Genomic DNA, 22,687 nt, shown 5'->3' with positions numbered 1-22,687 from the left:
ATACTTCTGTAGCCTTCTTTGCAGCATGCAAATAGCACCTCTGTAACTCAAAGTTGCAAATAATTGCATAATCAAGCCTTTTTCCTTCTTTCCTTCAGGATTAACCTTAAGTAGGACTGGAGCTGCAGAATTTAAGAGAAGGTGGTTGTCTCCAGGGAGCACCAGCACTTCCCAGGAGTGATGAACCTCTCTGGTTTGGAGCCCCAAAGGTGAGGCTTGGCTTCTCTGCCTCTCTGCTGGGGCCTTGCTCCTTGCAGATGTGCCTCATGTGAAGGCAGCCAGGCAATATGCACTAAGCATCCCTTTAAAGGACTAGTGGTAGGACAGGAAACACCAACAGTACTGTGTCCATAGGGCAAGGAGCCTGTTGGATGGAGTCAGAAAACCAGAAGTGACTTAGAGAAGTCAGGCTGCTCTCAAGTATACTCGGTTCTCTATGTCACTGTGGTAGTGCAGAGAAAATGTCTCTACCAGGGGGTTTTATATATTTAGAAATTTATATACATATTTAATATATATTGAAGAGGATCTTTAGTGTAGTAATGATCAAATCAGCTTCACATAAGAGCCACCCTATGCATTCTCTGAGATTTCAGTCCTGGAAATGTGTGAATGCAGCCTAACAAGACTCTGGAGCCTCAACTCATCCACAGGCACTGACCTTCTTGGGGATCAGGGCCTGAAGCCAGTGTGAGACAAGCTGGGTTAGTTTGGCCCTTTGCCTGCAGGGTCACCTCTCAGCTGCTGATGTGCTGTGTCCAGCCCTTACCCACCCCATGCTGCTGCTCTACTGCAAGAGACTGTGCTTCCCCACATAGCAGCACCCCCACACAGCATGGAAAAAACCAAGGCTCAACACTACTGATAGAGAAATTTTCCTGCCACAGACCTGGGCACAGAACTGAGAGTTCTGTACTTTTCTGTAGCCCTGAAGTTGTCTCTGACATTTCCTCAATGACAGAATTTTCTCTGACATTTCCCCAAAGACAGAGCTACATTTCACACCATAAAGATGGCGTGCACGCTGCCACATCTGCCAGGGAAGTCAAAATAAACGTTGCATTTTGCTTTAAAAGAAGTACTGAAAAAGGTAATAATTTAAAGAGTGACCAAGTTTTCATCATGTGGAGATACAGCCTCTTAGTCCTGTGCTGATACAAAGATGCATACAATTCCATTATTAAAAAAACCCGAAAACAATAAAGTGTCTTCTGACCACGGATCCATGACAGCAGGGGTGCAAGACTGGAAGAACATTTGATATTTATCTTGAAAGACAGACCAAGCATCATAGGTATTCTCTAAGATGTTTTACTCAGAAGTCAGGAGCACTGTCCAATGATGGCTTCCCTTCTGTGCATACAATTTATATACAAAGATATATGCTCATGATCATAATTAATAATTACACTAAAATGTGTTTAATTAAGTTCACCTAGTACACTGCAAAAATTTTTTCTTATATTTTTTTCTTTAAGTCTTACCAAACATGTGAAAATATGGGTGAAAACATGTCATCAAAAAAGGAGCTCAGAACTCAGTCAGCCTGACAATGAAATCCATATTGTGTATATTTAAAGATGGATGTCTGCCATTTTCTTTACTAAAATACTTTGACATTTCCCTGCCACAGACCTTCTATCAGAATAGAAAACAACAAAGCAGCTGACACAGTAATGTACTGCAGCTTTACTAGAGCCAAACTGACTTTCCTTGAGGCATCCTCTATACACTGCACTCCTAAAGTTTAAAACAGTAGGATTTCTCTTCTGACTTATACTTTTAGTGGTGGCTTCAAAGCAGAAAAATGACATGGATCTCCAGGTAGGATGTGCTGCCTTGCCGGACCAGTGTGGGTCTGCAGCTTCCACCTGAGCACACTCCTCTGAAGATAGCACAGCTTGCTCTGTGGCAGGGAAAGAAGCCTGCAGACATTGGGGAGGCTGAGATTTATGCAGTGCCCTGTTTAAATTCTATTTGTCTTTAGCCTTTTCAAAGGATTGGAATGGCAGGTGTGCAGGTCTACTCTGCCCACATCCTACTCACAGCTGCAAATGAGGAAAAGCTAAGGCTTTGCCAAGACATGGCTGAGAGATGCTCTGGCTTATACACGTCTGGCTCCAGCTCTGCTGAAGCTTGTATCTACCCTCAAACTTGATGTGTGTCAGTCTAACACTGGGTTTCAGATTTTTGGAAACTCTACCAGGAGGCCAAGCCATGTGCAAGACTGATGTTGATATGCTAATGAAAGATACAGTGGGTCTGATGCACAGAACCATGCTGTGAGCTGTTCTGAGATAAGGCAGCAGCAGGCACATCGCTAGGGGAATGAAAGACTCCAGACTGCTGCAGTGATAAGGAGGTTACATTAACAACAATGTTTAATTTAGGCCAGCATATTTATACCCCAGTGCTTGCAAAGAACAGGGATGTTGAACGATCAGCCCACTTGATGGCAGCATCGGTCTGCACATGCTGAACTCACTGTTTCTGAGCTGGAAAGGAAGCAAGTGAAGACATCAAAGCTTGTCTTACCTCCTCCCTCATCTTCTTCACTGTCTCACCTTTCTGTTAAAGAAGCATAAAAAAACCCCGTTAGGCTGGGTTAAGAAAAGAGAAATGATATACAATAGTTTGACATGAATATAAAGTTATTTTCTGACCTTTCCGATAATGCTTCCAACCTCCTGCAACAGAAAAAAAAGAGACACCGTGAATGATACGATTTGTTACAGAAGAGCATTTGTGCTGTTCCTAAGCTATTTCACTATCATTTATTTCAAACCTTCAGTGTGAAGCATAGCTCCCTTCCATTGTTGCTGTATACAAATATGCCATGTTAGATACAAAGGGATGGACTAAAAATGCAGCTTTGCAGCCAAGTGATCGTGCAAGAAAACACTTTTAACAGAAACCAATCTCATGGTTACAGATCCATCTGTCTACTATAAACACAGACAAATCCCTACCAGGGAATGAAAAGTTAAGAAATAACAGAACTGCACAAGCTAGTGGAGAAAATGAGGTGTAATACAAGCATCAAAATAATTGCTGGTTTCTCCAAGGGCAGGTATTTACCCTCTTTATGCCTTGTAACAGTGAGACCTGAATTTCCACGCTACCAAGTGTTATTGTGTAAACACCTGGTGGCCTGTCTTAATCTCCCTATTAAGCACTTAGAGAACAATAATTGCTAATCACTTTTTAAGGATTTGGGAATTGCTACTGGCCTCCTACAATCTTCCACCAAAGGAAAGAAACTACTGAGAAGTGAGGCTGTGAACATACAGTAGGGGAACAATGTGGCAGTTCTGGCAACATCCCAAGGGTTAAAATCTTGGTGAATAAAACCAACAGATAGCAAAAATGAAACTATTAACACCAAAATGAATAGTCTGGACATGTTACACAAATCATGCATCTGCGACATCAGACTGGAAATCATGTGATGGAGAGACCAGCTAAAGGAAAATAAACTCCTCTTCTATACTAAGCTTGTGAAAACTAATTCTACAGTTAAAGACTGCCTCAGATGGCTGAGCTGTCTCAGATGTATGATACAGCACTTCCCCCCACCCAGCCCACACACTTCAGTGTGATCCATCCTGGAACACAGTCCAAAGTGTAGAATTTTTGAAATTTTTGTCCTCCAACACTCTATCCAGTGATGGACTCATGATAAAGTGGTACTGACTTCACTCTGCAGGAAAGAACTACCTGCAGTGACCTTGAGTTATTTTTGCCAGTTGTTTATAAGCTCAAAACACGAAGCTGTTTGTGCTTGCAACTCATCACATCCTGCACACCAGACATGAAGACTTTCCAGTGAGACAAAGTTACCTACTTCAAGGAACTCTGGCACACCGTTCCTTTATGCTCTCTGCAAGTCTGCACACAACACCTGACTGAGGAGAACAGTCAATACACTGCTGGACAGGCTGGAAAACTGGGCTGGGAGAAAGCCCAGGGAGTAGAATGAAGTCAGAAGAAAAGCCCCATGTCTGTGATGGAAAAAGCCCATGCAGCAGGACAAGCTGGACAAAATCTTCCTACCTTAAAACTGACTTTGCAGAAAAAGTCCTAATGGTCCTAACTCAAAACTTCAACCTAAATGAATTTGAGTGCACCCTGCTTAATCAAAGGCTGGACTGTATTAGCAGGAGGGCAGCCAGCAGGCTGGGGCAAATGGCTCTTTGTCATCCTGTCTGTGAGAGCATGCCTGCAGGGTTGTGGCCTCTTTTGGGCTCCTAGTATAAGACAGACAAGGACACACTGAGGTGAATTCAATGCAGGGCCACCAAGCTGGTCAGGGGACCAGAGCACAGGACACATGAGGAGAGATGAGAGAACTACATTTGTTCTTAAGAAGAAAAGACTTGACAGGGAAGTCTTACTGTAGTGTACAATAAAGAAAGCAAGCTACAATATCAAATTCCTACTCAATGTGAGGAAAAAAAAATTACCATGGCGATGGCTGGACATTGAAAGAGGCACCCAGAGAATCACCATCCTTAAAAGTGTCAGAATCCAGCCTGGGCAAGGCCCTGTGTAATCTGGTCCAATGCAATCTGCTTGATTCAGGAGGTGAGACTGAAGACTTTTGTGGGTCCCTTCCAACATTCATTGGTCTGTTATTCTTCAGTCACAGCCTTATTCCCAGTGAAGTCAGTGCCTTAATAGCCACAAAGTTCCTCAATCCTGTGAGGCCCCTTCCCAGGTTTATTTTCAAACTGTGCTTTTCCTGTATCTCATTTCCCTTTTTTATTTCTCTTCCAACTGCTCTTTCAAGATGGCATTCTGCACTCTTGTACACACTGACCTGAGAACAGATACTGTCCAGAGAGGAGTGCAAATCCTCCAGTGGTATGTGCTTTACAAATCTACAGTTCTTCTGGCCAGTGTTGAGTAGACCTTTACACTTGACACAGCTGTGTGAGTGCTTTTGGCAAAGCTGCTTGTGTCCATTTGGGACTATGAGATATCTGCACCTCTGTACATACAATGTAGAGAAGCAGCTCTGTGAGAATGGGCACGAAAGGGCTCACTGCAGTTTTCTATTTTGTAACAAAATTATTGTAATATTCTCTTAATATGCAGGTTTAGGTCACCCCTCTTCCTGTGGCTGAGACAGCCATACCAGCATGATGTGTAGGTTCCCAAATGAGATACAGCTTTTTTGCCAGCAGTGACACAAATCTGGGACACCCATCCCCCCAGATTTTTAAGATCTTACTGTTTTTTACATTTTCATTGTAACTGTCAATCTCACAGTAATTGCTGAAAGGGCACTACAGGGAGCAAGGCTCTCAGTGATGACAAGGCTTGGGAATCTCCCATGTCCAGTAGTTCCTATCTGATCACTTAGCACGTCTGGCAGTTTTATCTTAAAAACTACTTCCATTCTTCTCAGTTCTAGCTTTCAGAAATAATTACTTCCACAAAACAAATTCTTAGAAGGACCTTTTGCTAGGGGTGAGAGTATTCTGTTTCAGTTGCTATGGGCAAGCAACTATATTTCAGTCCATGGTACAACTTCAGGTTTTGTATATCTGAAGTTTCATTAGAATAGGTAGGCCTAGTCTTGAACCTCCAAGGCTCTGTCAGTATAAAATAAATACAAATTTGTCCCAATCCATTTGATCATCTTGAGTCTTAATGAAAGATGCTGTTCTTTCAGAAACGAATGGATGGGTTATGGGAAATAAATGCAAAAATATCTTCCTTGGAAACAGGAGAACATACTTTCGTTTATGAACAGAAAAGCCATGTACTGTTTGTAGCATTGGTAAAAAAGATGGTCCATTTCTAACACAGAAATTAGGAGTATTTAAACAAGCAAAGGAGAGCATAGAATAAAAAGATTCTCAAGCTGATTGTTTCACTGAATTCTCTGTGAGTTTTTCTTTGCATTTCAGTGGGGACAGGATTCTACATGACCAAGCATTACCTTGTTATTTATTAACAAAGAGCACAAGCTACCAAAGAGATGAGTGGAAGAACTGTGTGTATACCACTGAGAAAAAAATGTTTCACTAAGACTGGTGACCAGTTCCTTGGAACATGCCAGCAAATGGCACTGTAATCATATGGACTATTTCAAATCTCCCCCTCATCAAAGGGTGACTTTAGAGCTTATTTTATAAACCAGTTACAAAACATCCAAGCCAATGCCACCTCTCCCTCTACTCTGGGAGATGGTATTCTGCTTGGCCATGTGAGGTAAGATCACAGGGGCAGAGAGAAGCACAAACTTTACACGGATATTTCAGAATTTTTACAGAGTTTTGCTTTATACAAATTACTGGGAAAAAACCCAAAACAACAGAATGGTTTTAAATGGGTCACTTCAAACTTTTCTGGGGCCTTAGCTTTTTCTAGGAAAGCCCCTAGAAAGTACTGGTGACAACAGATCATGTCTTAAACTATGATGAGAAATCCATTACAGCCACACGTTAAATCAAGAGACTCTTTTCACCTCATTCTTCAAACTACCAAAGCTACTTCAACAAACCTTTAATGTTTCTTTATACAGTCCAGTATTTGTTTCATACAGTTTCTCATATCACCATGAAATAAGTTTACTGCTAAATGAGATACCTAACACCATTTTTATGACCCTCAAGTTTTAGCATTATTTCTAACCAAGGTTACTTTAATGGCTTTACCTTCTTCAGAAAATGTTTCCAGATCTGCCAGACATCAAATGTGCTGTAGTTAAGTGCATAAGATGTCTGTCACCTACATTGGCTCATTACAAGTTTGGAGTTCAGTGTAAGTCAGGCAACCAACCCTCACTGCAGTCCAGGGAGAGATAATGGAGGATATTTTGAAATCCAGATGCTGATTTCAGGTAACTTGAAGATAATTCTCAAGCCTGGGGGACAGAGTGGTCATTATGATTTTCTTAAGTAGGAAATTTCTAATCAAGTAGATAAAACAAGAGCTGGACCTCACCAACAAACCCTGGGAGACTGCCTAGCATCAGTAAAGTATATTGATAACCAATCAGCCAATTCATTGCAGATGACTTGAGGAAAAGCAATGGTAAAAACAGGGGATGGCTTCTTTCACGGTGAAATGTAGCATATAATATTATTTGCATACCTTATTCACAAGAATGTGATGAATTTTGTTCTTAATGAACACTTGGGAAGTGCTCTATTTATAGCTAAGAAGCTATTTCTGCAGATTGTGCATCATCTGTGGTGAAGACAGGGCAGCACAAAAGGGGCAGCAAAAATTCCTGTGAGTCAAGGCTTTTGCAGGGCTCTTGATGGTAAGAATGACTAAACAAAGATATAAAACTAGTTGTAGAAGAAACCTATTTCCTAATCAATTATCTTGTGTGTCCTTTGAATAGCAAGAGAAAGAAATCAGTCATATTAAGAAAACAAGAGGCTTAACAAATGACAACAAACCTTGGTTTAAAGATTAACCTTTGATCTGTAAACATAAAGTGTGAAATTCCATTACTTTTTCTGAGTGTGAGGTTGGTTTAATAATTACTGAGTCCTGGAAAATCAAAACAAAAACAGGTAGCTGTTGTGGGACCATAGAAACACACAGGTCTTGCTCTATTATCATGCAGCTTTTATTATCAGTGCTATGGGGGAAATGGAACAAAAACTTCATAGGATCCCTGAGATAAAGCCATGTCTAGAAGGAAAATACATTTAAGAAATAATATAGGAATATATGCTTTCACCTCAAAACATTCAACAAAGCACAGGCTCCATCCTAAAGCCTGAAATTCCTTCAGGCAATGCTCTGATTGCACGTGCTAACCTGCTTACTATAAAGCAAGGACTAGGTGGAACCAGTAGGGCTGGAGTCTACAAACAAAAGAGCTTTGAAAGGAAAGGAATACAGCCTTCCATGGTGGGGAAACACCCGTCATGGGACAAGGAGGGGTCCTGGCAACAGCACACAACAGCTGTGCTGATAAAGTTTTCTAAACCCTGACCAGTTGTCTTCCTCCCATCCATAAGGAGGCATAACATAACTCTCTCTCTCCTCACCTTAACCTGAGGACGGAGTTGCCAACAGTCACCTATGCTCATGAATATGCTTGCCTGGAAGACCCCAAGATCATGTTCCACAAAGCTGTTCTGAGCAATGCGCTTGCGTGGAGCATGTGGGGCATCTGCATTTTTCAAAGACTGGAAGAAAAATCAGTTTTTGGGAACATGACAGCCTCAGAGAAATCTGTCAGCCTCAGAGAAAAAAAAGGCCACCTTGGGTAAACTGAGAATCTGATTTGTGTTCTGGGATTACGTGGGATTAGCCTCACTGCCATGGGAGATCTCATGTTCCTAGGTGATGCTTCAGTAGTCAATGTCTGATGCCCACAGCCCTAAATTAGAAAGGCATTGGCGGTCCCAGGCCTTCCTTACTGAGGCAGATCTTTTGCTAACAAATATGGTAGTGTATGAGGAAATCTGAAAATTATGGTTTTTCTGATGGAGATTCCAGTATTATGTATCTTCTGCAAGTACATCTAACATTTTTTTGGGCATCTGTGCCAATGGGCATTTTTCCTTTGCTTTTTGACAGCAGATGGGTAGCCATCTTACATTCAGTTTCACACCTAAGCTCCCAGCTTTCCCTGCTAAAACCAACCCAAAACTCAGTTCTGTCCCTGTGCTTGTCCCTGCACCTGTGATGCTGAAGCAGCAGCACTGAGTAGGGCGTGTACCTTCTGCAAGCTTAGTTCATTAGTCACGCACTGATGAGGAGATTTTGTTTGGTAGAAGTGGGAACACTCAGCTATGGAGATTGGTTTTGGGAGTAGAGAGTGTCCAGGGGCTGGGGGAACTCTCCCTTTCTGCTGATTTTTGATTTTTGAGGCTATTGAGAGTATCTTGGCTGCTCCTACAAAAACACTGAGAAGAGGTCCATCCTGTGTGGTGCATCTCCATGCAGAGCTTTGTTCCATGACTAGGGCTCTCAGGTATCACAGCAATGCAAGCAAACAAAACAGGAACTATAATAGCAATAGGCAGGACAGTCAATCCTCATAATACCCTGACAGTGTTTGTGGAAACTGGAAAGAACAGAACAAACATTGGTTTGATTGGCATTTTACGGCTCAGATTGTATTACTGACAAGGTGATTCTTAAAGTTACTTTGTTGCATTCTGTATTTCAATAAGTAAAAAATAAAAAATGGAAAAGGAAGGTCATTACCTTTAAGATGGGGAAAATTAATTTCTGTACTTGCTTTACGGTCTTTCAGGGAGGCAATTAAGCAGGCACCAAAAAAGTGGCCACTAATAGAAATCCCTGATGCTAAATGGTATTATCTGAACTAATGAAAAAGGCAGTTTTTCCTAATGATTTTATTCTGTATTTGAGCTGTTAAGTGTAAGCCATTACTTTATGAGTCTAAATTTTCTTTTTCTTGTAAAAATTCTGTATGTAGCATCACAAAGTAATTACCAACATGTCTGAAAGCCACCACTGAAACTGGATGTAGGTCACTGTAACCAGTGCTTCCAGTGCCACAAGTCCCTCACTGATCCTGCTGAAATAATTTCAAACTTAGATACCTTGAGTTCCTGAGGGAATTTAAAATTACGCTGTAAGTACTAAGGCACTCATAGGGTTTTGTCCAAACCCAAACATTTGACTGCAGATACATCTTTTCTAATTCACTGCTGCTGAATGAGAAATGCATCATTGAGCAAATGGTATCAGGGAAAGAAAAGCTCCACTCAGTCATCATATCTTTCCTCCATCAATGCAGATAATACAATCTAATAATACATGTGCTACTCGTTACTGGACATGTTTAAAATTTGCATAGGAGACGTATAGAACATAACAAAAGTGTCTATACCAGATTTTTTTCTTGGGATTCCCTTATTAGATTTATTTTCAAAGTAGTATTTTATATCATTATTTCCAGCCACAAGCACTTGTGGCATTCAAAATATCATAATATTTGTATTTATAATATGTATTTATGAGACTGTTTGAAGAAAGCTAGGCATAGTCTCCTCAGTCTCCTAAAACTTTTGTTATTTTTCTGTGAATTCCCCCTCTGTCAGTCTTCACCATCACTCACGCACGTGGCACCTGCTGCTGAGCACAGAACTGCAGGTGTGATTCTGCCAGAAGAACAGCAAGGTAATTACCTTCTCCTTGCCCCGTGATGCACCAATACCATACATCCAAAATTGCACACACTTTTGCTGAAATAGCTTTCCTATCCAACGTAGCATATCCCAAATGTGCCACTCTCTAGACACTGACACATCTGATGCTTTTTAGCCTTTTATGCTTTCCAGATTTCCCTCTGTCACTGAACATGTATCTTCTAAATTACCTTCTCCAGTTAATTGCCTCACCTCTCCAATTTACACCTCTCAGTATTTGGCAAGAGTCCTACTTTCCTGCCAGTTTTCCCTTCACTCCTTCATCCCACCTGTAAATTATTTCCTTGTTCTTCCTAACCATCTGACTTCATTAATCCATTTTGGTTTTTATTGCTGAAACTCCATTCTCTTTCTCTAAAAGATTCCTCAGGCTCAATACATTACTATATTCTACTCTGGCTTCTTGCAGACTTCACTGCACCCAATATGATTTCATCAATGCACACGTTCACACAGCACCTTTGAAAACAGTGCATTATTTCTCCTGCAGGTTTGTACTGGAGGGAGGAAGCAGGAAGCAGAGATTCTTGCACCGCCACTATGAGATGGAGGTGGATCTCATACTGGATTTGTGACCTGCTGCCCTTTCTAGGCTGGCCCATTTAAACATTCTCTCCTGTTCCACCTCATAGACCTGGCTTGTAAATCTCCATTAAGCTGCTTTCCTGAGATTTAAGACCTTTCTACTGCCACAGTCTCTTCACTATCCACATCTAAAATTAAACTTTAATGCTGAGTCTCCAGAGTCTTAATCAGCCTCTTAACACTGTCTGTATACAGAACCAAACTAGTCCAAAATCATGTAATCATTATCCAATATAGTTAAAATAGGCACTTTATGAAGTTATTTCTTCCTGAGCATGAACTGACCAAACCTAGTTCAAGACCACTGCAGATGTCAAGTGTCATACATTAATATGTTGGCAGATACCTGTGGGCAAGGCTACAATTTTCAGTCTTTCAACCTCATTACCTGAGGCAGTAAGCAAGGAAAAATCAGCCACAAGTCATGGGAATAGAAAATTCAGCAAAATATGAGCAAGGAATGGTAAGAAACATGGAGGTCTACACCTATACACTATGACACGCAAAGAGCCAAAATAATTTTTATCTTGACAAAAATTTAGAAAGGAAGAAAAAGTAAGAGATACAGTTCTTTTGGGGCTTGAGCTTTGCTTCTCCATACAGAGGGCTCTGATGGCTGGGGGCTGTTTGCCCATGAATGCACATACACTTCATTTGTCTTCCTTATGCCCTTCAAAACCAGTGATGTGGTCTGGGCAAATAGTGCTATTCTTGCCTTTGCTGGAAGCAGAAATCTTGCAATCCTTACAGTACTCCAATCTTGTCCAGAAATTACAGTTTTGAAGTAGACAAAGATAATAAAATACCCACATCCATTCACGTCTTTTTCCTACACAGTGATTTTACTTATTTTACTTCAAGAAACAGCAAGAATCAGATGGAAAATACAAAAGTAGGGCACTGTAAACAGCCTCAACTCATATTCCCTGTTTTTCTCTACTGAAATGTATGAAACAGCTTTATTTCTTAATGTGGTGCATCTTTCTCATTAATAAAGGATGAAAATGCGTATCTGCATTATTTAGCATATTCTATATTTCTAACTGCATGTCCTTCAAAAGACTCTTCTGTTTCTGACCCCTCTGGATCAGCATTCAGGTAACTTGGTCAGAAAGGTGCTGAGCAGCAGAGGCTGCAGTGCCTGTGAAGCACAGCTTCACAGGATGAATTCAGTTTTGTCTGACTTGTCCTTAGAAACCTTCAGTGATGGATGGTGCAGCACGCCCAGGCAGCCTCCATCCCTCCTCACATATCCTCGTAACAAGTTTTTCCTAATCTTGCTTTTGAGATTTCCCACAGACACTGACGGTTGCTCCTCTGCGGATGCAAGGAATGCCTAAGCACTGCCCTTACAACATCCTCACCAACACCTGCCCTATAATTTGTCACCAGAAAATGTGACAAATGTTTTGTGTTGCTCATGATTTCTCTTCAGGGCTGTAGCACCATTGTAGCTTTTTCACTGATGTAACACGGCACAAGATGAAAATTAGGCCTTTCATTCTACATGGCAAAAGATGAAAATTAGGCCTTTCATTTTACATCATCACAAAATCTCTGAAAGTCCCAGCTCAGGAGGACACCTTTCATACCAGGCCCTGGAAACACTGAGGTTACCCTGAGGTTAACCTTTCATACCTCGCAGTGGTTGGCTTTTTGCAGGGCCTGCACAAATTCTTTTTCCACTATCACTGGTAAAAAAATTGCTGCCCTCCCTTAACACCACGTTTTCTGCCATGAGAATATCAAGGCTGTGCCTTGCCTTGCTGCCAGCTGGCTGCTCCCAGACCTTGCTATGCTGTGGCTGAGTGGCTGTGCTCCCAGGGGCTGTCCCAGCCTCCTCAGCCAGAGGCTGCAAAAGGCTGGCAGGAGCTCAGCTGGATGCACAGACACTCCTTTCCCCAAAGCAAGATAAAGCAAAGGTGCTGATCAGGGGTGTCCTACCTGCACTGGGGAGACACTGGCCCTGGTTCTCCCAGGCTCAGGACTCTTCCTATTTCCTTTAATTTCACCACATGATAATGTCTTTTGTTTTTGCAACACAATTTGTTTGTTGTGGTGGTTTTTTTATTCATTACCATCTTGAAGAGGTCTGGCCACTCGTACAAATCCTCATTTTTCTGCAGATATAGAATTTACCTTAATAGCCTCATTAAGGTGGCCATTCTTGACTTAAAGCCTCTATATAAATCACGTTAAAAGTACATGCTGAAAATTTCCTAAGTCTGCAGGACTTACAGGCAAGATAAGCAAGCACAGTAGCACAATTTATGGATTTCCAATCAAAATGCATGCAAACAACTCAAAGCACATTGGTCTTCCCTATGCAAAGGTACACTGGTAATAATGGTTTAGACATAGAGAGTTAAAGTTAGTAGGAAGAGGTCCTCATTTTTCCATGCAATACAGTAATAAATAACATTAAAATTATTTTACTTTAAAAATAACTGAATCCAGTTTGCTCCTGCTATTTTAAAAACCTTTTTATTCCTCCACTTCTCTCTGAAGTTATTACCAATTATTTACAGACCAACTTCTGCTTCTTGACAAACTCTTTTGTCTAGGAATATTAATTAGAGAACAACAATTTCCACTGATGTCTTTACCACAACAAATCTCAAGGAAGAGCCTAGAAATGTGTTTCTTCTTTTCCAGAGGCACATACAGCTTTCAGAATGCTTTCTCACATTGAGTTCATATTGATTCAGACATCCTTCATTCCTCTGTATTATTTTTAAATCACAGAAATGACATCAAAGAAACGGAAAGCGTCTGACTTTAATCACCAAAATAAATTCTGATTTAATGTACTCTTTCCAATACTTAGGTACAATAGGATACATGATTAGAGCATAGTGGAGCTAACAGAATACCCATCGTGCCTTGTTAACTGAGGATGCATGGTATAGATCCAGGTAAAATTTGAACTTTGTAGCTTTTGTGGCTTTAATTTAGACCCTTGGGGCTACATATGCACTGAAGGCTGGACACATAACATGCATTATTGTTAAAAGTAGTTGCACACAAAATCAATGATGTTTAACAGAGAAAATGAACTTTATCTGATTTCATTTCTGATTTAAAAAACTTCAATAATCCGAGCCCACAGTTTAAACAAAATGTCCTGAAAATTACAGACACTTCATTTTTGCTTTAAAGGCATGATTCTGAAACAAGTAGAGCTGTCTGACAATGATTAAAAAAGCCCAAAACACCTTCACTTAAGCACATGGGAATGTGACTGCAACCAGTAGGGCTGCTTATACCCACTGGGATAAGTATGTGCTCAAATGCTTTCATGCACTGCGACCAGAAACCAGTAGAATCAACCCTGAAGACCTAATTTTGAGCACAGACACGTGTACAGATTTTAGGTGAGTTTTGTAAGAGAGAGTGTTATTAAATTTGTTTGACAGATCCCTATTTAAGATGCAGATTTACACACCAGATGCCTGCCTGAAGCTGAATATTTCAGGGGGAAAAAAAATCAAAATGGTTAGATCATTTCTGAGAAAAAAGATAATTTGATCTGACATAACCTAATTTCTGAGGGTTTTAATTTGCAAACTTAAGCTGTACCCCCTCACACTTCTCCATAAGTAAAATAGAATGGGAGATACCTTAGTGTCCTATTTGTGCTATGGGTTTATCATATGCGTGTTCATACCATAGTTTGAAAACATCCACTATGTTAAAATGTATAAGTATTTTAGTGGTGAAATTAAACTAGGAGTAAAAATATTTTTTTAGATTTATATATACAAATTTGATCTCCAGAATAATATGCATTATATATTCACTGTTCCCTGTTAAGGATGAGACTTAACCACTTCCTTTCTATAACATTCATTCATTAAGCCTAAAAATGCCTGGAGTTGCCTGATGCAAATAATACAAACAAACCTATGAAATGTGTTTTTTAATTAAAAGCCCACTTTATGATCTGTTATGCGAAATAGGCAACAGCCAGACTAAATCTGACAATACTGAACTGGCACTTTGTCTGTGGCACAGATTTCCCACTTATCTGCATGCTTTAAGTGCTGCACTGGACAGAAAGGAAATGAGAGTCAATCTTCCGACCCAAACCCACAGGGACCTGGGCGAACCCCCGGCATATCAGGGGGCTCACTCTGATGAGATGTTACAGCAGAATAATGAAGAACTGGACCCCATTTGCATTCAACAGAAATAGACACCAGCTCCGTGGCAATTATTTCACACGAGACAATGTTCTGGTATCCTAAAAAAGCTCTGCAAAACCCAGCAAATGCTGAGAAAGGCGAGCTGTATGCAGGTCAGCCTCCTGCAAGGGTCTGCCCAATTTGGCTCACTATCAATGGAAGAACTCCTTTTTTTTTGCCGCCGGATCCGCTCAAAATGGGTTTGTTACGGGCAGGGCTTGTTTCAATGAGCTTGGGCTGCAGCATGAACTTCAGCAGGACTCCCTGAAAGGCAGGGGGTGATTTTTGGGCCGTGGCAATGGTGCTTTTGACTCAAGGTGGAGGAGGAGCAGACCCTCTGTCAATGTTAGTGCCAGGCTCTGCTGGTAGCTGCACACACACTCAACACACAGGCAACAGGAAATGCTTCACCTTGCCATGCATGAGAAGGCGTATGGTAAGAGTGACATTGAGACCTCCTTCGGACACTTTTCCGTCCTTCGTGTTCATCCTGGCCTTGTATCTTCAATACTTGAAAGTAGCTTCGTTTTTTTTATTTTTTTCTTCTATTCACTTAATCAACCTAAAGGGAGAGAGAAAGAAAAAAAAGAAAAAGTACCATTGAGTGGCTGAAGCTACTCTGAACTGAGAATATCATGTTGTACAAACCAATTAACATTCCTTCCTTTGATTTTCTGGACTACAGCTTAGTGCTGAAAAGGCTCCTTTGATTATTATCCCTCCCCATCCAACTCTTTAGCCCTTCACCAATTACAAGATAAACTCCCTTTTGAAACCTTTAAAATTTTCTTAACTTCCTGTATTTCAAAGTTGAAAGTAGAGAGCACAGCAGAGTGAAGTACAACATTTTCTTCTGAAGAGCACTTTGTTAACCTCTGCAGTGTGTATATGCTACATACATATATCTATACATGCATTTTTTTACACATGCCTGCTGCTGTTTTTATTTCTCTCCTTGTTACTACATCTTTCTCTTTTTGCTCTTGCAGAAGAGATATTTTTGTTTTCTCTCCAGCTAGAGAGAAATTAATTCTGAGCCTAAACACTGATCCCTGCCAGCAACAGCGGATGACACATTATCAAAGACATCTGAATAACTAAGAGCCACTTGCTGTTGTAAATCTGGGCACTGTCTGACTGTGTTTTTGTCTATGAGGCCCAGAGGTGGCTCAGTCCCTCAAAGGCCAAAGCTGAGCCTCAGCCCTAAGTGGAAGGAAGATTTTTCTTAATTCCTAATGACAAATTGCAGATTTCTAGTCATTTACAAAGCCATAAATATCCTAAAATGCTAATGAAAGCTGCAAGGGCTGGCTTTGAAGGGATAAACAAGCTGCATTATGAGTTTATTAATGCAAGGACATTTATCAGCACATACAAAAATGTGAGCAGGAAGGAATATTACCAAGGGCAGACAAATTCTGTAGTAGAACAGGCTTAGTGACTCCTTATTTAGTTTTGTCCTTTTCAGGCTTATCTTAGATAGCATAAAATCCTTAGACATTATGCCTCTCAGTAACCATCCTTTTTTTTTTACCCATCCTCTCTAACAACCCTATTAGCTTTGCATTTTCAGGCTTCCCAAATATTTACCTTGCACTATATATAAATAGGGCACTGGCTAATGAGCACTCCCATTTTGTGTTTTGGAGTGGCAGGCTGCTCTCCCCTCACCAAGATTGCTCAGGCATGGGACTACACAATTGGAAGGGCCTATGGGATCATTCTCCTAAAAACTCTGGAGGAAGTATCGTGAGGCTGTTTCACCATTTGATTAAGCTCTGTCCTAAGAGCCACTAAGCACTTTACTAGACCAAAGTGAAGCCCACATTGGCTGAACATGTTATGTGTGAGAGACGTCAACAGCAGTTCTTAAAGGAAGAGCCCAAGAAAAGGGTGGAGAGATTGCTGATGGACTTGCTGAGCTGCCAGCAATCAGTGATTCATGGCACTCTGGGAGATTGCCTCCAGACCTGCATTTCCCATAGCCATTGCTGGACAGCTTCATGAATTTGTTTAGTGCCTTCTTGAATCCATACATCTGGTCTCCAAAAGTGGTGGTCTCACACATTTAATATTAGTGTGGAAAAATGTTCTCCACTCTTCGTGGCTTAAATTTGCTCACTGATATTTCCCCTTGTTACACATTTTGCCCTTTGTGTGTTATCTGAAGACTGCCACATCAAGTCACTTCTCTGAAGCTGAAACGTCTCATTTCAGCCAAGGCCTGTGAGTGACCAAGCCACTCCTTATTTTTTTGCCCCTGGGAAATACACTGGAAGAGTTTTCTCTCAAGCCTCTACAGGACTAGTAGGGCCACAGAGAGCTCCTGTGCCTTCACTGCAAGAGTAAGTGGCAGACATGCCTAAGGAGAGATGAAAAGAAAGAGTGAGAAAGAGCAGCTTAAACTCCTCATTCCACCTTCCTGATTTCCCCTAACCCAGCACGGACTAAGAGTATTTAGTACCATGTCCTTCACCACCCAGACCACAGCTGCTGATATAAATCCATTTATTTCACATTTCTAGGCTTTTACCTTACACTATATATTCCCTATCACACTGGGGAAAGGGAAACAAGAAGCCAGGTGCCTGGGTGAGACGGCAGAAAACAGAAGCAGCCTGGCCATGTCTCTGATGCACCATGAGTGCAAGAAGGTGACCGGAAAACGTTCCAAGGCAGATCTCAGGGAATGGCAGAGAAGGGTATCAGCTGTACTCCACTTGCTTAAGATTAGACCAGGACTCAGGGGAAAACCTGCAACTGGATGACCATGACAGCCCCTTCTGAGAAGTTCAGAGTGTGGAGCAGAGGAGATGACTGCGGTTGTTCCCAGGCTGAGACAGGAAATGGTCTCATGCTGCTCTGCACCTGCTCCTTGCTGAGGCAAATGTCCTGGCTCTGACAGCCCAGCATTTTCTGATCGGCCAAAGATAACCCAAGCAAACCCTAAGTGCCAAACAGGAGCACTTTGGCACATAAACAGCAGCCTAGACCTTGTCATCCTGGACTGTACGAGAGCAACACTGGCCCTTTGAGACCTCTAGAAACCGATGGCAGCTTTAGGGCAGGCTTGGAAGATTTCAAGAACAGCTGTGTTTCAAGTAGAAGCGAGGTATGTAAGACCTCTGTGGATCAAAATTCAGTGATGATGGTACAGTTGTTTCTAATGAGATGTATTCCCATGTGGGAAAAATAATTCCAGACTAGAAATAGGTTTACAGGTGCCATGGCCTCTTACTACTGGAATGCTGCAGCATCACTTTGGAAAAGAAAAACGGAGGAAAATCTTTACCCCAACAAGAAACCAATCTCCACCCAAGCCTGACCTTTTCCAGATAAAACCTGAAAACATCAGTAGTAAAGGCTAACACCTTTTGGGTTCTTTTCAAAAACCCAGAGATTAGAAATGAAATTCCACCACAAATATTGTTTAAAAAGCCACAGCTATTTGATTTTATGAAGGATTTTGTCACTGTCCCTCCTCCCAACAAGCTTAAACTCTGGCACCTGGCACTGAGAATCAGAACAGATGTCTGGGGGAGGGCTGGGAGTGTGGGTGCCTGCAAGGAGTTAGGCAGCTGTGTGAGACACAAAAGGAATTAATTCAGAAAGGCAGTCTCACATGCTAAAGAAGAATATTTAAAAGCTACACATACACCACAAAGAGAGAAGACTTTTTAATATGCCAGGTCAATCACATCTGCCTCAGTTGTCCTGAGAGTGCAAGTATTCTGGGTAAAACATTTACAGCTTTACAAAGTAAACCTACAGCACTGTTAATGACCTGGGTGTTTTGGTTTTAAAGACAGATTAAAACAAAATGTGTTGTTGTACTTCACTACTTTTAACTTTAAAGGAATTGATTTTTACTTTTAAAGCAATTTTTTTTTTCTGCAGACAATGTTGCAAACATGCTGATCTCTGTGTACATGCAGATGTCAGATCATCACATTCACAAGGAAGAGAATGGCTACCTCCACAGAGCCTCCTACCAGACAGCGAGACGTCCATGTATTTATAAACCTACTGCTGTCATATACAAGTGCATTGTGAATATTTAATTGGTAAAATAATTTCCCTCTCCTTTGCAGAGTCAGCATTTTGAACAATTTACTATGTTCCAGCCTTGTGTGTGCCTCTCTGTGAGTGAACACAGGCAGCTTTCCTTTCTCAAGCTCTGTGCATTGAGGTCCCATGGCTACCCTGGGGGCTGGGAGACCTGAGTCTCAGACTGAAAAAAAAAAAAATAAATCAGTGTTCCACAGTTTTCCTGACACCAGAAGAAAGTCAGAGGACTCCACAGGTGAGCAGAGTGTGGCACAGCTAAATGTTAAGAGTGAGGGTATTTGCATTTTATCCTGTCTTCAGCAGAATGCTGGCAGTGACAGGAGGACAGCTGGACAAGATCCTCTTCCTGACCTTGGGACTCTGGACCAGAATGCACAAAGCCCAAGATCTGGGGCTCTACAGCTCCAGGTAACAAGTGAAAAATATCATGCCCACAGAAAAAAGGAAAGTAGCTCACATCAGGTAGTTCCCAGCAAACTGCAGATCTTTACTTCCTTTGTGGCTTTTCCATTCTCCTGTGGACATTTCCACTGCTGTTTATCACGTAAAAAGCAAACATTTTTCTTCAGGTAGAAAAATACATCCAAATGCATTTTAAAAACCACAACCTTTTTAAAACTCCAACAAAATGGATGTGGAGTCATATGCAAATGCTTTTTATCTGTAAGCATATGCTTCTATACATTTTTAATATTAGCTATCTCAAGCTGGCATGTACCCACAGGTCCTACATGCTCAATATTTATTACAGACAATTTTTTAACATGGCTTTTCTGTAATTGTGGGTAGATTAGGCAAATAAAGCAACAAGCAGCTCAGCCGCACGTTCATCGGACTACTACAAAACCCCAACACAGTTCTTGGGGGTTCCAGTGAATTAATAAAAGCTGAATTAATAAAAACAATACAAGATGAACTATAAGCTGAAGGGCAGTGTCACAACCCCCGCACACGCACACACATAGAGGTCAGGAATCCTTGTGGCTGAGGGCATAGTGTGAGATGGCTGCCTGAAGCCTGAGACATGGAAAGCCAACCTCCTGACCCCCTTTCTTCCTACCCCTCAAGCCTGCTAATTCCCTCCAAGAAAATAGGCAGGCCGTTGCAGAGAATATGGCTGCACAGTGCTTTATAAAAGATATCCATGTTAAGGCAACCACTTCAGGCATGCAGGGTAAGAAAGCAGCAGGCAGGGATGCCAAAGATGAATAAAATCAACATAGTACCAAGGTAGACATCAGGCAATTGATCTCTGAGTTTAAAGCCCAAATAAATTATTTGACTTCTGTGAATCTGCCAAGAGAGCTACTCATCTCAAAGATCCAGAGGGATGCAAGGGAGAAGCGAGAGAAAGAGAGTGTGCACAGGGTGAGGTGGCGTGGAGCTGCACAGTCACAGAGGCGTGCTGAAAGCAAAGAGATGCAGAGAGAAGAGAAGGAGGAAGGGAGAAATTTAGCTTCAGATAGCTGATACAGGGAACAGTGTGAGAAAAATCAATGTGGAAGCAAGAACCACCTGGAAATATTAAAGGAGGAAGCCTGCTCTGCTGTGTTAAATCTTGATTTTACAGTTGTTAAATCTGAGCTGTTGGGAAAGAAGAAACTGGCCAGAGCACCCAACACAGCATTCTCTGTGTTTGGGCCTCAAAATCTCTTGAACCTAATTATGATGCTTCATCACTATGAACTGAAAAATGCAATCATGAAGAAAGCAAGGAAGAATTCACTGATAAAATTGAAAAAAATTCCAGCTGTTCTACTGGAAGAAAAAAAAAGGTAAAAGAATGGGGAAATGATAGTGACTGACATTCAGGAGACTCTACTTCTAATTCACATGAGGATGGTTAAACTCAGTCATATAGTTTCCATGTATCTGTAGGTTTAGAAAAAGATAACTTCTTTTTCTTAAAGGAAACATGAGAAAATCCAGTCTCTCACAGTAAACATGTGATTTTCACAATATAAGGAACTATCCCAAAGGAGGGGTAACAAGGCAGATAGCAAGCCATAGACATGAGGGCATGAAAAAGAAGACAGACATCAGCAGAGTAGTGTGAAGATGAACAAAGAGATTTATCATGACTTATGGAGAAGTGAAAACTGGACAGAAACACACCACTTATGAAGAAGTAGCTCAGAGTTTCATCTATTTAGCAAGAACTCAATAAAAAAGTACTACCAAAAAAAAAAAAAAAAAAAGAAAAATAAGGTAGCAAGAGTGAATAAAAAAGAACAGAGAAAACTGAAGCACAGGAAGTCATGAAAAGGCTGTAGCTAAGTCATCTTGATCAGAAGACTTCAGGTGGAGAGAGAACTCCCAGGAATCTGAAGAAACACACTGCCAGGGATCACGATGAGAACAAACAACCTGTGCTTTCAGCAGAGCACAGTTCTTTGGAGGCAGATTTATGCTAACTGACATGATTTCAGTCTTTCATTTAAACTGGAGGGAATACAGGAGGGGATAAAGAACATAAGAAAATTGCCACAGGACAAGAACTGATGACATTATCAGCAGAGTCGACATATTTGGCCATACAGTAAGGTTTAAAATTAGGAATAAGTTTTCTGCCACAGACAGGTTGGTGCTATCAAACAAGGAGATGACTGCTTTGCTTACAAGCTCTTTGATAAGCTAGGCAGCTGTTATCTATGGCTTTTCACTTGAAACTAACATCTCTGGATGTCAAAGGACTAAACACTGTAATTACCCAAAAAAAACCCCAGCAAAAGCAAACCACCTCATCCCCCCCCACTGGCCAGAAACCAACAACCACAGCTACAGGTTAAATCCAGAACAAAACCAGCTCAGCTGCAGTCGTCTTGATTTGTTTCAACTAACGTTTTTTCAAAAATTATTAAAAGAGATAATGATCTGACAATATTTACAGTCTCAGCTGAAGCAAAAGAAGACAACTGGATATTTGCTAAACATACACTTCTTCCCTTTCTGTGTCAACTGAAGGGTAAAGACATCCACTGTTACTAAACCATATTGTTATGAGGTTACTAAAAATGCTCAAAGGAAGCCCACAATAACATAACAGTAATAATAATGACAGTTCTTAAAAGGATTTTTCTCCCAGTAATAACTACTTGCAAAAGGAGAAATCAGGCTTTGGAGCACTCCAGTTTTGCACAGAAGCCTCACCAGGAGAACCTGATTAATGAACAATAGCTAAAGAAGCAGGTGCAGTATCAACCTTTCTACTTTATCCCTTCCATCTCCCAAATTACTAGAGAGGACTCTACACAAAGGAATAAGATTATACATTTTATTCACATCCTTATAATTTATATCCCCAAAATAGATTTAATGCTAATCTCTAACTCTTTCATGACGAGAACAAGATCTGCAGATCCTGGCTCCCTTAAATTGTTGTATCATGGCCCATCTTAAGTAGGGGGATAGTTGGTGTGAATCCAAAAATCCAGAAATGAGAAAATTAATTACTTGTGTTACCAGAACAAAGCCTGCATGTGTCAGTTGGCACAATGGGTTTTTGCTAAAAAGGTAAAATAAGATAAAACAACAGCTCAAGAATGAAATTTAAACAATAGAGAGAAGAAGGATTAAGGAAATTCATAAATTACATGCTCAAGGAGATAACACCTAATAAAAGTAAGCTGAATATGGGCTACTAAGAGAGCAGTAATTTAAGTACACAAACAGATACAGAAAATTTGTTTGTGG

The 22,687-nt window shown here is 41.0% G+C and overlaps 1 protein-coding gene across 12 annotated transcripts in view; it reads right to left on the bottom strand.

The window, feature by feature from the left end:
* The window catches only part of LOC132082512 (poly(rC)-binding protein 3-like), a 496,107-nt gene that overhangs the window by 45,436 nt on the left and 427,984 nt on the right, over nt 1–22,687 (bottom strand). For all 12 annotated transcript variants that reach the window (XM_059487243.1, XM_059486931.1, XM_059487391.1 and 9 more), the window contains 3 exons: nt 15,338–15,488; nt 2,664–2,687; nt 2,536–2,568 (listed from right to left, as the gene is read on the bottom strand). In XM_059487243.1, coding sequence (XP_059343226.1) covers nt 2,536–2,568; nt 2,664–2,687; nt 15,338–15,415 — 135 coding nt within the window. In that variant the 5' untranslated portion in view covers nt 15,416–15,488. The remainder of the gene's footprint in view (nt 1–2,535; nt 2,569–2,663; nt 2,688–15,337; nt 15,489–22,687) is intronic.

The sequence above is a fragment of the Ammospiza nelsoni genome, chromosome 1 (genome assembly GCF_027579445.1).
Source record: "Ammospiza nelsoni isolate bAmmNel1 chromosome 1, bAmmNel1.pri, whole genome shotgun sequence".
NCBI classification, from domain to species: Eukaryota; Metazoa; Chordata; class Aves; order Passeriformes; family Passerellidae; genus Ammospiza; species Ammospiza nelsoni.
The sequence above is the reverse complement of the archived record's forward strand: the minus strand, read 5'-3'. Positions and strand labels throughout refer to the sequence as shown.